Here is a 14823-nt window from a genome sequence, read left to right as displayed (position 1 = left end):
AGCACTGCGTATGCTGTTCACTTTTATGGTTCCAAAATCTATAGCGATGACTGAGTGATGGACATAATGACTGACACACTACCACCAGCCTCATATTATAGATATAAACATTTGCTATATATATTGGGCCTAAACACATTTTTTTTTCTTTGGGCCTTTTTTCTAGTACTACCACTTAGAGAGTTAGACGATGGACAGCTTCTCATGACTGAGTGTGTGACTTGTCAGAAGACATTTCATTCCAGGATACTAAGATGCACGTTGGATGAATATTTCAAGCAGCTAACAGAGGTTCAACACAATAGGGCTTGTAAGTCTTGGTCCTTCTCACAATTTCAAATCTCTTTAGGCAAGGAGAGATATATATTTTCAAAATAAATTAACTGTTTATGACAGATAAAAATGCCCGTACATTTTTCTGGACCCCGCCTTCGTGATGTTAAAATACCAAAAGTGCCCAACATACAACAGTTATAAAATGTTGACTCATACTAGAGTTAAATTAAGTACTAGGGCGCTTTGGTTGGCTATTTATAATATTATATTAATATAGTAACTGCGTATAGAGCAACGTATTATGGGTTAGAATACACACTAGGAAACAATACCCTTCTTGAAAAAAATCACTCTTTGACGTAGGCTATATTTTTCTTTACATTCGCATACATCTTGTCCTCTATTAAATCATTGTTTACGAATTTAAATAACTTAAAAATAGCGGAAGTAACTTTTCTGTTGTTTTTTTCAAAGTCTTAATAAAAAATATTCCCATTTACTTAAAAAAAAACTAGTTGGCAAATGCGAAAATGAGTAGTTGGTGACCTACTTACAAGCCCTATTTATGGCACGTAGTTGATGGATGCTGAACTGCAACTATTATGAAAGGCACAGCAGAGTTTGTTTTGACCCATTCGTTCATCAACAAAAATATAAACTCAAAGTACTTGTACAAATATTTCAAAAGTCACGAAAGTAAAATAAAATAAAACTACAACCATGATGAAACAAAACATGAAGTGACTATGACAAGCTATTTATGTGTAAGATATGAGACTTGCAATGTTTGACTCAGAACAAAATAACCATGCAGGCAATTAAGACAAACCAATTAAACTATAGTAACTTTTATAGACATGTCAAAGTAGCTATGATATTTATTGAAAAGAGAACCATGTAAACAAGACGAGTCTAAGACGATACAATTATAGAACTGTTTATCAAAGGACAATGTAAATACGACTTAATGACATAACAGTCCAATTAAAACTTTATAAAGACATAACGTTGAAAACGGAACCAATAGTTAATCCATTTTAACATTGACAAGTATTTAAGACACGACATTATAACAAAGAGTTTAAGACACGACGTTGTAACAAAGTGTTTAAGACACGACGTTGTAACAATGTGTTTAAGACACGACATTGTAACAAAGTGTTTAAGACACGACGTTGTAACAAAGTGTTTAAGACACGACGTTGTAACAAAGTATTTAAGACACAATGTTGTAACAAAGTATTTAAGACACGACGTTGTAACAAAGTGTTAAAGACACGACGTTGTAACAAAGTATTTAAGACACGACGTTGTAACAAAGTGTTAAAGACACGACGTTGTAACAAAGTGTTTAAGACACGACGTTGTAACAAAGTATTTAAGACACGACGTTGTAACAAAGTGTTAAAGACACGACGTTGTAACAAAGTATTTAAGACACGACGTTGTAACAAAGTGTTTAAGATACGACGTTGTACCAAAGTGTTTAAGACACGACGTTGTAACAAAGTGTTTAAGACATGACGTTGTAACAAAGTATTTAAGACACGATGTTGCAACAAAGTGTTTAAGATACGACGTTGTAACAAAGTGTTTAAGACACGACGTTGTAACAAAGTATTTAAGATACGACGTTGTAACAAAGTGTTTAAGTCATAATGATTTGAGTCACCGTCACATTCGTCCAGACGATGTAGGCTTCTGTGCAGGCCATAAGGTCAGTCTTCTGGTACTCCGTGTTGTCGTCAACCAATATCTGCTCACGCGGGATAAACAAACGTTCATGTATTAAAATATCACACGCTCATGTAAAAAGAATGAGCTGTTCAAAACTCTTATATTGCTTATTTTTCTAAAGTCCATTATAACGAATTTTTAAATATGATTTACACATCATATTTTGTTTCCTGGATTTATGGTTTTTTATTTAATGTACAGGTCAACTTGTTTTGAAAATAGCCTATCCCCACCCCACTCCACCCCCAAGCATCAAAGTAGTTAGCAAACGGCATACAATACAAAAATTACTCTAAAATTCTGAGTAATAAATAAGTTTACAATGTGGGTGTTGGGTTTCGTTTGTTTTTTGTTTTTTTTTTTTTTTTTTTTTGGGTTTCGTTTGTTTTATTGTATAATTAAACTAAGTATTAGTTTGGAACATTTCATTCTGATTTAAGATTTCGTTTATATGCAAATGTAAAGTTAAGCTAAGTATTAGTTTTAGATTCAAGTTTACTGTATTTTAGGTTCAAAATACAGTGGAAATCAAATTTACTCTTTTATGTTTGTTTGTGAGAACATTTTACATTACGATCAATGTAAATGGATATGTTTATAAAACAGTAGAATCATTACATCTGTGAAACAGTACTTTTTTATATTTGAAAAGTGCATTATAAATAAATGAGGAGTGATCTCCCCTAAACTTTCTCGAATTTTCCTATAAAACAGACACTACGTCAGCCTGTCAAGTTATGTGTGTGCATGATTAAAATACTTGCTCTATACCGTGTATACGAGAAAGAAAAATTAATTTTTTCAACCTCATTGTCTTCAATGTGTTAAATTGATTTAACACCACAAGATGAATTTATTTAATTTTTTGATGTACACTGACCTCCCACTGACCTCACCCTGAACTCACCCTGACCTCACCCTGACCTCATTCTGACCTCACCCTGACCTCACCCTGACCTAACCCTGACCTCACCCAAACCTCCCACTGACCTCACCCTGACCTCACCCTGACCTCAACCTGACCTCACCCTGACCTCAACCTGACCTCACCCTAACCTCACCTTGACTTTCCACTGACCTCCCAATAACCTCCCACTGACCTCACCCTGACCTCACCCTGACTTCCCACTGACCACCCGTTAACCTCACACTGACCTCACCCTGACCTCAACCTGACCTCACCCTGACCTCCCACTGACCTCACCCTGACCTCACCCTGACCTCACCCTGACCTCACACTGACCTCCCAATAACCTCCCACTGACCTCACCCTGACCTTCCACTGACCACCCGTTAACCTCACACTGACCTCACCCTGACCTCACCCTGACCTCACCCTGACCTCACCCTGACCTCCCACTGACCTCACCCTGACCTCACACTGACCTCGCACTTACCTTACACGTACCATACACTTACATTAGCAGTAGGCTCTTTCATTGCCAGTTTCATCCGGAACTCCTTGTTGTTCGCAAACGGAAAATTATCGTTGCAGCAGCACTGCGAATTTGTGTCCCACGCTTCGTTGACTCGGTGGTTGATGAGTACTTCTTCATGGTCCGTGCTCAGCACCGCCTCAAACAACAGCGCCACATCGTTAATCAGGTCTCTCTTGCACTCCACTGCGATGGCGAATCTGTATTGAAATACGACTGCGTTTTATTCATATTTATCAGAATAAACAAGTTAATTAAACAAGTTAATTAAAAAGTCTAGTGACAATTTTAGCGCAATTTCCTTATATCGAACCTCAGCTTATTAATAGGGTACAAAAATAACGTTTGATTTAATAAGTAAATTAAATCGAGATAAATCATATATTGAGCAAATAAATAATGCAACACAAGTAGTTTTAATAATTCAAAACAAAATAGAAAAAATATTTATTAACGAGATTTTTTAAAAAATCCTTTCGAACCTCCGCTCATTCGCTATGGTAAAATCCTTTCGAACCTCAGCTTATTAATAGGGTACAAAAATAACGTTTGAATTAATAAGTAAATTAAATCGAGATAAATCATATATTCAGCAAATAAATAATGCAACACAAGTAGTTTTAATAATTCAAAACAAAATAGAAACTAGCCTCCCGTATCAGTCGAAAAAAAAGGGGAGAGTAGCCTCCCGTATCAGTCGAAAAAAAAGGGGGAAAATTTAAAAAATCCTTTCGAACCTCCGCTCATTAAAATCCTTTCGATCCTCAGCTTTTGCGCTAAAAACCTACAAGACGCTCAGTTTAAAAATTCTTAATTAATTTTTTGTGACCGAACGAAAGGATATTTTTGAAAACTTTCTTCGGCAATATTGGTTTAAATTATGGCAGGAATCGATTGGTAAATGTTTCAAGTCGCTAAGTGGTCTGGTTGCCTAGATATGTAGCAAAAACTGAATTTGTTCGAGGTTTTTTGGCTTTTACGGGAAATCCATGAAAGAAACCCGGAATTTTTATGGCCTATGTTCATCCTCGTAACTGGCTTAACATAATTGCTTTTGGAACTAGTCATCGATATTGCTTCGTTGAGGAGGAGATACGACTTAAAGCTGCGGACACACATTCATCCATCCATCCATCCATCCATCCAGAAATGACGGGTTAATAAACGCAATTCTCCAGAATGGAAATTGCGCTAAAAAGTCTAGTGACATTTATGCGCAATTTCCTTATGTTATCTAAAAATAGCTCTGACGTATAATGCTGGGGTGCGTTCAAGCTAGAAGAACGATCGGTTTGTAGGTGTTTATGTAATTTTAAAATTTGTGACCGAACGAGAGGATATTTTTGAAAACTTTCTTCGGCAATATTGTTCTAAATTATGGCAGGAATCGAATGGTACATGTTTCAAGTCGCTAAGTGGTCTGGTTGCCGAGATATGGGCCAAAAACTGAATTTTTTCGAGGTTTTTTGGATTTTCCGGGAAATACATGAAAGAAACCCGGAATTTTTATGGCCAATGCTCATTCTCGTAACTTGCTTAACATAATTGCTTTTGGAACTAGTCATCGATATTGCTTCGTTGAGGAGGAGATACGACTTAAAGCCCGGACACACATTCATCCATACATTCATTCATTCATTCATTCATCCATCCATTCCCAGAAATGACGAGTTAATAAACGCAATTCTCCAGAATGGAAATTGCGCTAAAAAATCATGACTACAAATTTGGGTAGACATTTCACGGATGAACTATCCACCAGAAACGCTATACATATTCGAAATTCGACTCTATTTAACACAGCATTTTTGTTTGTTTTTAAGCAGCGCCAACAAATTATATTTGATATATCGTTGATGAATTAGTTTAAAAGCTCTGCTTAAGTGTAGGAGTGAGTGTAGTGATTGACTTGGGACTGAGTGTAGTGATTGACTTGGGACTAGGTTGAAATTCAGACAGACAGGCTTACTTGACGCCGTTGGTGGGACGACCACGGATGATGATAATCTTTCCATGACTGGGCCTCGTTGTTAAGAGTGGCAGTGACTTGTAGTAAAGAGCATCAAAAATGTGTTATGTTTAATTAACATACATATTCGATACATGTTTAGATATTTTAATATACAGATTTTTTCTAATAAGAATATTGCTACTAATTTCTAAGTTGAAATTACACAGAATACTCACGGGAAAGTTGGTCTGAAAAGATTTTATATATATATATATATATATATATATATATATATATATATATATATATATATATATATATATATATATATATATATATATATAATTGTACTACATCATTGAATAATTGCTTAAAATATTTTCTTAAATAGGCCCATTAAATGGAAGTCGAATGTTGCTTCCAGATTGAATTTTATGAAAATTAAATATGCTAGTTTTTTAACCTTGAATTCATCAAGAAAAGCCGGTTTTTTTTTTCAATTTGGCCGTCATTGCCATAGCAACCATACTTTGATGTATGCAAACATTTTAGTATAAGCACCAGTGAATTACTATATAGTGGCTTACCATATAGAGTATCGGGTAAATGACCACCTAGTGCCTTATTAAAGTATCCAGTAAATGACCACCTAGTGCCTTATTAAAGTATCCAGTAAATGACCACCTAGTGCCTTATTAAAGTATCCAGTAAATGACCACCTAGTGCCTTATTAAAGTATCCAGTAAATGACCACCTAGTGCCGTACTAAAGTAAGTAAATGACCACCTAGTGCCGTACTAAAGTAAGTAAATGACCACCTTACCGAATAGTATATCCATTCAACTGATACTTGGTCACGTATTTGGATATATTTCACGTTGTTCAACGACTGAAGATTCTTTGGCTCTGAGATCTTTTTATTGTCAATGAACACCTGTTGTTCACGTGATGATAAGATTGACACAGATGAACTTTTATGGTTAATTAACAGTTTGTGGTATTTCAAGCTTATATAAGGCTCTAGTCCAAGATCACCCCCCACCCCATCTAGAGCACAGCAAGAGATAAAGATCAGTGGAGCTTTAGGGAGCGATCTCCCCTAAACTTTCTCGAATATTCTATTATAAAAAAAACAGGGATTGGGAACTCGGGATATAGACATGAATTTTAATCCATTTTAAATACTTAAACTTTTTAAAATAGAATAAAATCTCGTAGAAAAAAGAATTGCACACCTGTGAACGCCAAATAAAACGTGCATAATACTGCGGAATATTATTAGTACTTTATAAATTTACATGCGTTTTTTGAGAAATCGGAAATAGCGTAAATTAGTACTTTCAATCAACGGAAATTACTCAAAATTTGACAGAAAGTAGATCTTTTACTTATATGTGAAATGTCATTCATCCATCTGATATAGTTCTCAAGTTATAGGCTTTTGAAAAATTCAAAGTAGAAAAAGTACCACTTCCGTTTATCGGAAATCGCTCAAAAGTTGATCAGGATCTACGATGTTAATAAAATACTTATATATGAAATTTTATCAACCTAGCTGTAACGGTACCCAAGTTATCGTGTTTACACACAGGCACACACACACACACACAGACATACGAAAAGAATTGCAAAGTCCAGTTTTTACGACTCGATAACGCATAAAACGCCAAAATGTTTATATATTTGTATTTATATTTTTTGCCTGATTAAAATAAGTCCTCTATACTCCGGATGTGATGAAGGACTGCGGAGTAAAACGGTGAAAACTGTCGAAATTTCATTGTTTTTTTGGTGCACGATTACAATACTTTCTCTGTACTTCGTATATACGAAAAAGTAAAAACACAAAGCATGTAAATATTAGAATAACCAAATAAGACACAGAGAATCTCTAAAAAGATTTACAGCGCCAATGTTGAACTTTAAATTGCATTTATAGAGATCAAACAAGCCAAAATTTAAGCACAAAATACTTTAAATGTTAGGAATTTGGACAATGACTAGTTTAATTTTGGGTTGTTTTTTTTTCGGTAAAAAATCGTTTAAATCCATATTTTAAAACAAGTACAAAGTGTGTAAATATTCATGAGCTACATTACTGATTACATCCACTTTAAATAGCTGCACCCATGAGAGAGAGTTCTTTTGGGCCCCTTACTTACCCTACAGAACACGACGTCACATTAAATTGTACGGCTAAGGCGGCAGCTAAAGAGACACTAGAAAAACCTGTTTGGTACAGGAACGGGGAGGTTTTCAAAGAAGGTAGGAATGGAATTAACAACTACATTATTTGTTGAGCAGTGGGCTGGTCTAGGAAAATAGACTTTGATTGTAAAGGTGTGTAGAATCATATACTGTTTTGGAGGTCAGGGTTAGTCGGTAAAGCTCATGGTTGCTAAACCGAAAAGTCTCGAGTTCGAACCCTCGGGCAGATGAGGCTCGTTAGCTGGGGACAGCCACTCCTTTCTAGGAGAGACAACTCCAAAATTTAATAAAAAACTGCTCTCTTGTAGTTTGTTCTTGGTTGGACAAAGGCTATGGAACCAAATCCAAAAAGAAAAGCAGGCTGAAATCGGAGTTAATGGCCTCAATGGCGCATAATCAGTTGACACATATCCTAAATTGTGATGGAGGCGTGGTCGAGTCGGCAAAAACTCATGGTTGATAAATTGGTAAAAAGTCTGGAGTTCAAACCCTCGGGCAGATCTCGTTCCCTCCCAACACTAAAAATTAAGAACGAAGCAGAAGAAATGCTGTGTTTTATTAGTTATTTTGTTTTCAAGAGTTAGAATATTCAATACTTTAAAAGTTTGGTTTTTGAAGCGATTATGAATTATTCATGTTGTTTAGGCGTTTTTTTCAGGTTACAAATGGTTTTCATGTTTGAGATACACCAATATATATGTTTCGAGCAAATCCTTGTATTTTTTTTTAAATCTATGAATGAATACACGACTTCCTGTTTGTATGTTTATTTGTTTGGGGCTACATCAGGGTCATAGGTAGGTGGGGCTACGTCAGGTCATAGGTAGGTGGGGCTACATCTTTTACGACGGCTACATCAGGGTCATAGGTAGGTGGGGCTACATCTTTTATGACGGCTACATCAGGGTCATAGGTAGGTGGGGCTACATCAGGGTCATAGGTAGGTGGCGCTACCTCAGGGTCATAGGTAGGTGGGGCTACGTCAGGTCATAGGTAGGTGGGGCTACGTCAGGTCATAGGTAGGTGGGGCTACATCAGGTCATAGGTAGGTGGGGCTACATCAGGGTCATAGGTGGGTGGCGCTACCTCAGGGTCATAGGTAGGTGGGGCTACGTCAGGTCATAGGTAGGTGGGGCTACCTCAGGGTTATAGGTGGGTGGGGCTATATGGTATAGGTAGGTGGGGCTACATCAGGGTCATAGGTAGGTGGGGCTAACTCAGGGTCATAGGTAGGTGGGGCTACATCAGGTCATAGGTAGGTGGGGCTATATCAGGGTCATAGGTAGGTGGGACTATATTAGGGTCATAGGTAGGTGGGGCTACATCAGGGTCATAGGTAGGTGGGGCTACATCAGGGTCATAGGTAGGTGGGGCTACATCAGGGTCATAGGTAGGTGGGGATACATTAGGGTCATAGGTAGGTGGGGCTACATCAGGGTCATAGGTAGGTGGGGCTACATCAGGGTCATAGGTAGGTGGGGCTACATCAGGGTCATAGGTAGGTGGGGCTACATCAGGTCATAGGTAGGTGGGGCTACATCAGGTCATAGGTAGGTGGGGCTACATCAGGTCATAGGTAGGTGGGGCTATATGGTATATGTAGGTGGGAGCTACAATAGGGTCATATGTAGGTGGGGCTACCTCAGGGTTATAGGTGGGTGGGGCTATATGGTATAGGTAGGTGGGGCTACATCAGGTCATTGGTAGGTGGGGCTATATGGTATATGTAGGTGGGGGCTACAATAGGGTCATATGTAGGTGGGGCTACCTCAGGGTTATAGGTGGGTGGGGCTATATGGTATAGGTAGGTGGGGCTACATCAGGGTCATAGGTAGGTGGGGCTACATCAGGTCATTGGTAGGTGGGGCTATATGGTATATGTAGGTGGGGGCTACAATAGGGTCATATGTAGGTGGGGCTACATCAGGCAACTAAAAATATTTGCTTTAAAACATTATCAATGTCTTGTCAATGAGGATTATTCTCCCCCCCCCCACCCCCATGCGAAAGCAGCTATCAGTGACGACAGTTTACAGACGACAACAACCAGATCCAGTAAATCTTGTTACCTCCCTTTAATTTCAAATCATTTAACAAAACTATATTATCTGCCCCTAATAGCCTTCACTAGATCGACCGCCTCCGCTATTGTAAACATTCGGTGTGAACCACAGCTCACCAGACTGGTCGGTTGATAGCGTCTAGCTAGTTATCTCCCCTTCTGTTATTGAATATAGTAATCTATCGAGTGGTTTAATATGGTTATCTCCTCTTAGCTTCAAAAACGTAGAATTAATTTCTAATGACTAATTAAACATCAAATTAAATTATTAAAAAATAGATAGACTTGTATTGTCATCAAAGTAGAAAGTACCTGGACAGTTTGAACGAAATCGCTGCATTAGAAGTGGGTCAAATTGAGTTACACTGATATGTGTAAAGTCATCTCTACACATTGACGACAATTCTATTCTATATAAAGTTAACTTCTTTATGTCTATATGCGATAAACATTAACATCATTCCACAGATTCCATCAAAATAAGATCAAAGATCCCAGAAAAGATCAATCTGCTCACCTCACCTGAAATTATTGACCTGACGGTGACCGCTACAAAAGACGCATGTTGCACGCTCACAAGGAAGTGGTACATCAATGAAACTCTCCAGGCTGATTCAAAGTTTGAAAATCCTCCATTCTAGTATGTTTTTCTTAGAATTCGACCTGAAGCTTTATTTAAAGTTATGTTTTCATTTGTTTTTACAAATTTAAGTCATGATTCGGTTTTTCATAACGTCGATAAAACACGTTTTTTTTATTTCTTTCCCCAGTGATTATGGCTCGTCCACGGGTACTTTGTTTATCAACAAGTCCCTGGTGTCACGTGATCAGCTGATGGAAATTGTGGGATACTACAGGTTGAGTCTGTACAACAGGTACCAGACTGTTGACGTCACGTTCTCTCTAACTTTAGAAGGTGAGTACTTCATACAACAGGTACCAGACTGTTGACGTCACTTCATACAACAGGTGTCAGACTGTTGACGTCACGTTCTCTCTAACTTTAGAAGGTGAGTACTTCATACAACAGGTACCAGACTGTTGACGTCACGTTCTCTCTAACTTTAGAAGGTGAGTACTTCATACAACAGGTACCAGACTGTTGACGTCACTTCATACAACAGGTACCAGACTGTTGACGTCACTTCATACAACAGGTACCAGACTGTTGACGTCACTTCATACAACAGGTACCAGACTGTTGACGTCACGTTCTCTCTAACTTTAGAAGGTGAGTACTTCATACAACATGACGTTCCTTGTGTTTCAGCTGTAGACTACGACTTCATCATCCACATATGACACTGAGTGCATTTTCTAGTGCATTATTACCTAAAAGCTTGTTATTAAATAGTTTTTCATGCAGTTTTTTTAGTACTTTAAACTATTTGTTTACAATAGAGCTGCATGACTAAAAAAAATGTTGCGCACCGAATGAACATAATAACTTGCGTATGATAGAAAATTTTAATTAATTCATAAAATATTAATTAAGCATCGAATTAAGTCTAATTTTATGTCATTTGCATCGTCTTCAAGTCTTGACCATCGTACTAACTTTGAAACAAATTTGTCAGTAAGAAGTGTTCGCAATTTTGCTCGCCCGTTTTGATCTAGGACGACAGACTGACGACAGACAGACTGACGACAGAGGAAGCAAGTTAAGCTTGTAATAAAAGCTTGTAACTAACTTTGTGTAGTGTAATAATAAATTTTGTGAATGATTTGAGAAAATTCCATTTTTAGGCTGCTTCACTTTGTAGGTTTATTTTAAGTATAAAGCTGGTGTTTTTCGTCTGTGAAGTTGGTGTTAATTCTATGCTGGGTCAAGTCTATGCCAGGTTTTTGCCGGTTAGATTTTTGCTGTCTGGCATCAATGTAGAGATTTGGTGGATATCTCAGCTAGTTTCGTGCAGGCTGAAATGTGTGTACTTGTGGTCTGCGGGTGCTCTTCAGACACCCCTAATCAACAGCTGCCAAACTCACTAATTTTAATTAGTGACGGTGTTTTACGGTGTGTATCAAATGTTTTTTTATGAAAAACAAAAGAAACGAAAAATTCTGTCACACGTTTTCAGATGGTCCAGAGGCCCTAATCTCTGCTGGTGGAGGGTTCACTGAGTGGTGGATCATCCTACTCTGTGGGGTCCTGGTCATCGTCATCGCCATTGTTGTCGTCGTCGTTATCATCAAAAGCAATTACCCAAGAAATACATATCTATGTAAGTATTTTTTAACAATTTTAATTTCTCTTTTTATTTAAAATGTGTGTTTCGTTTCCAAATTATTGTCTTTTAGACTAAGCAAACCACAAAAGTAGATAAATACTATCAGAAAAATTGCGTTTTAATGTAACATTGTTTTGATTAATAAAAGCAATATTTAATATTCGTACACGGATTTATTTTGAAAGATATAGTATATCTTATTGTGCTGTAAGGTAATGCAATGAAACCTCTTAATTATCTCTTTATGTATCGTAATGTGCTGTAATGTAATGCAATGAAACCTCTTAACTCCCGCTTTTCTGTTGATAGTGGAGAAGAAAGAGCTTAAGCACAATCTCAACCCAGAGGCCGATCTACTGAATCAATCTTTCCAAGAAATTTAAGACAAGACAGAGGCCGATCTACTGAATCAATCTTTCCAAGAAATTTAAGACAGAGGCCAATCTATTCAATTAATCTTTCCAAGAAATTTAAGACAAGACAGAGGCCGATCAACTGAATCAATCGTTCCAAGAAATTTAAGACAAGACAGAGGCCGATCTACTGAATCAATCTTTCCAAGAAATTTAAGACAAGACAGACCGATCTATTCAATTAATCTTTCCAAGAAATTTAAGACAGAGGCCGATCTATTCAATTAATCTTTCCAAGAAATTTAAGACAGAGGCCGATCTATTCAATTAATCTTTCCAAGAAATTTAAGACAAGACAGAGGCCGATCTATACAATTAATCTTTCCAAGAAATTTAAGACAGATGCCAATCTATTCAATTAATCTTTCCAAGAAATTTAAGACAAGACAGATGCTATTAACGTAACAAAGTAATTATTAACATATTTATTAAATCTTTTATAAACCACCACTTTCACGAAAACTAGACAGAATTACCTAAGAAACCAATACCTATTACAAATCAATAAAGTGTATATTTAATTCTACATGTTTTCAAGATATACCAAAATCAGCTGCAATTTACTCTATCTTATTTAGAAAAATGATCCCATCAGCCCAGTTAATGTTAGGTTCCCTATTTGAGATTATCTCACAATAACATATTCCTCGGCTTAGGTATGTCTTCACAACTCTCTGAAAACTGTCTATAGATAGATTGTTCTGCTCCTTTTTAATTTAACTAAATCAACAAAATATTCCTATCCACACCCTTTCAACGTGGGTTACATAGATAATGATAGACATGAACATCGGGACGTGCTGAATTAAAATATTTTATTAGGGCTAAATAATGTATTTTGGTGAAACTCTGGGCGAAGTTTGTTGTTTTTATACTGTATGGGTGTATGTGTATGTTTATGTGTGCACTTGGATAAAAGCAAATAGTTGAGTACTAGCACATTGTATAATGTCAGCATAGATGATGAACACACAGATACATTTCAGATACATTTGGTGTTTGTTGAATTCAATACAGTTATTCTATTTGTGGTAATGTTTTGCATATTTTGAAGTCTTTTTTGTAACACAATTTGTTTTTGATAATTTCTTTGTAAATTTATGAAATGAAACAAAATGTACAAGTGTAATTCATAAAACGTAATGCATATTTCGCTTATCATCATATTTTCAATAAAACCTGTTTGTATTTTGCATATGGTTTGTGTTACCCTACCCAGGGAGAAAATTTTTATGTGCTAACATGTGCTAACGTGTGCTAACATGTGCTAACATGTGCTAACATGTGCTGACACGTGCTAACATGACCTAACATGTACTAACACTGACAGCTTTAAATGCTGATCTGTAGCATTTTTACAAATCGTGTAGTGCCCCGAGGTTTGTAACAGTGTTCTGATCGTGTACCGTATACAGTGGCATCACCAGGTTAACTCCCGGCAGGTGCGGTTCGTGCCCCTCGCTCACGCCTCGCCAAGCTGCTGTGGTAGACTTTAAACTAATGACTTTAACTAATGACTTTAACTATTTACTTTTATTAATGACTTTAACTAATGACTTTAACTAATGACTTTAACTAATTACTTTAGCTAATTACTTTAAATAATTACTTTAACTAATTACATTAACTAATTACTTTAACTAATTACTTTAACTAATTACTTTAACTAACTACTTTTACTAATTACTAAGGTAATTAAATGTGTGCACAACTGTGTTATTTAAAAAAAAATAGAGTGGTCAGTACCAATTCATATTTGTTGAGGTCGAGAAAAGGAAATTTAAAAGAAAAATTGATAACGAATTTTTAATTTCAATTGATAAGATTTGAAAACTGCAATGTCCTTAGTAAATGATTTCGTACTGTATGTGTATTTTAAAATTTTAAATAAAATGTCCATTTGTGAAAATAAAACAAATTTGATCAGATTGCATACCTGCTGAAATGGGACAGGTGGGGTTAAAGTTGATAGTTTAATCATCCTAGTAGAAATAATCTTAGTAGAAATAATCTTAGTCAAAATAATCTTAGTAGAAATAATCTTAGGAGAAATAATCTTAGTAGAAATAATCGTAGTAGAAATAATCTTAGTAGAAATAATCTTAGTAGACTAGGTTCACTCCGAGATTGCGATACATTGTCATCAAAAGAAAGTTTAGCAATACCTATTAATAATGAATCAGGTGAAAAACATACACAAACACAAACACTCATCAGGTGAAAATAGAGTTAAAACCAAATTAGAGTTTCAAATACAGATCTAAAAAAGTGATTAGTGGCACAAGACATGGACGTATTTACTGACAGGCACTAATGTGGAATTTCCAGAACAAAAGAAAAGAGGTAGTTAAAAAAAAACAGACAGTTTGATCTGATGGAAATCACAATGTGTATCAAGTGGACGACTTGATATGTTGTTTGTTGGTTCAGTTAGACAGAACATGAGGGGTCTGTGGTGTAGGTGGTAGAGTTAGACAGAACATAAGAGGTCTGTGGTGTTAGTGGTAGAGTT

The 14823-nt window shown here is 36.5% G+C and overlaps 2 protein-coding genes across 2 annotated transcripts; one reads left to right on the top strand and one right to left on the bottom strand.

The window, feature by feature from the left end:
- Window positions 1-1631: 1631 nt before the first annotated feature.
- Window positions 1632-6810, bottom strand: LOC131954951 (uncharacterized). The gene is made up of 6 exons (XM_059318801.1): window positions 6789-6810; window positions 6224-6447; window positions 5637-5648; window positions 5419-5495; window positions 3433-3649; window positions 1632-2032 (listed from the first exon to the last, which is right to left on the bottom strand). Exons 1-6 carry the CDS (start codon window positions 6808-6810, stop codon window positions 1925-1927), a joined length of 660 nt encoding a protein of 219 aa, XP_059174784.1. The 3' UTR covers window positions 1632-1924.
- A 719-nt stretch (window positions 6811-7529) lies between these two features.
- Window positions 7530-12480, top strand: LOC131954949 (uncharacterized). Its single transcript, XM_059318800.1, has 6 exons — window positions 7530-7636; window positions 8469-8521; window positions 10139-10310; window positions 10441-10586; window positions 11749-11892; window positions 12208-12480. The coding sequence occupies exons 1-6, from the start codon at window positions 7530-7532 to the stop codon at window positions 12279-12281; spliced, it is 696 nt and encodes a 231-aa protein (XP_059174783.1). The 3' UTR covers window positions 12282-12480.
- The last annotated feature ends 2343 nt before the right edge of the window (window positions 12481-14823 follow it).

Source organism: Physella acuta, unplaced genomic scaffold, assembly GCF_028476545.2.
Source record: "Physella acuta isolate Inbredline_101_S28 unplaced genomic scaffold, ASM2847654v3 ptg001044l, whole genome shotgun sequence".
Lineage (NCBI taxonomy): Eukaryota > Metazoa > Mollusca > Gastropoda > Physidae > Physella > Physella acuta.
This window is presented reverse-complemented; position numbering and strand designations above follow the sequence as displayed.

Coding starts and splice junctions, on each gene's coding strand:
- LOC131954951 (XM_059318801.1), bottom strand. CDS start 6,810: ATGAATGACATTTCACATATAA. Junction 6,448..6,788: donor GAATGACATTTCACATATAA/GTAAAAGATCTA, acceptor GCTGTGCTCTAG/ATGGGGTGGGGGGTGATCTT. Junction 3,650..5,418: donor CGTCCCACCAACGGCGTCAA/GTAAGCCTGTCT, acceptor ATTTCAATACAG/ATTCGCCATCGCAGTGGAGT.
- LOC131954949 (XM_059318800.1), top strand. CDS start 7,530: ATGAGAGAGAGTTCTTTTGGGCCCCTTACTTACCCTACAGAACACGAC. Junction 7,637..8,468: donor ACACTAGAAAAACCTGTTTG/GTACAGGAACGG, acceptor CGGCTACATCAG/GGTCATAGGTAGGTGGGGCT. Junction 11,893..12,207: donor CCCAAGAAATACATATCTAT/GTAAGTATTTTT, acceptor TTCTGTTGATAG/TGGAGAAGAAAGAGCTTAAG.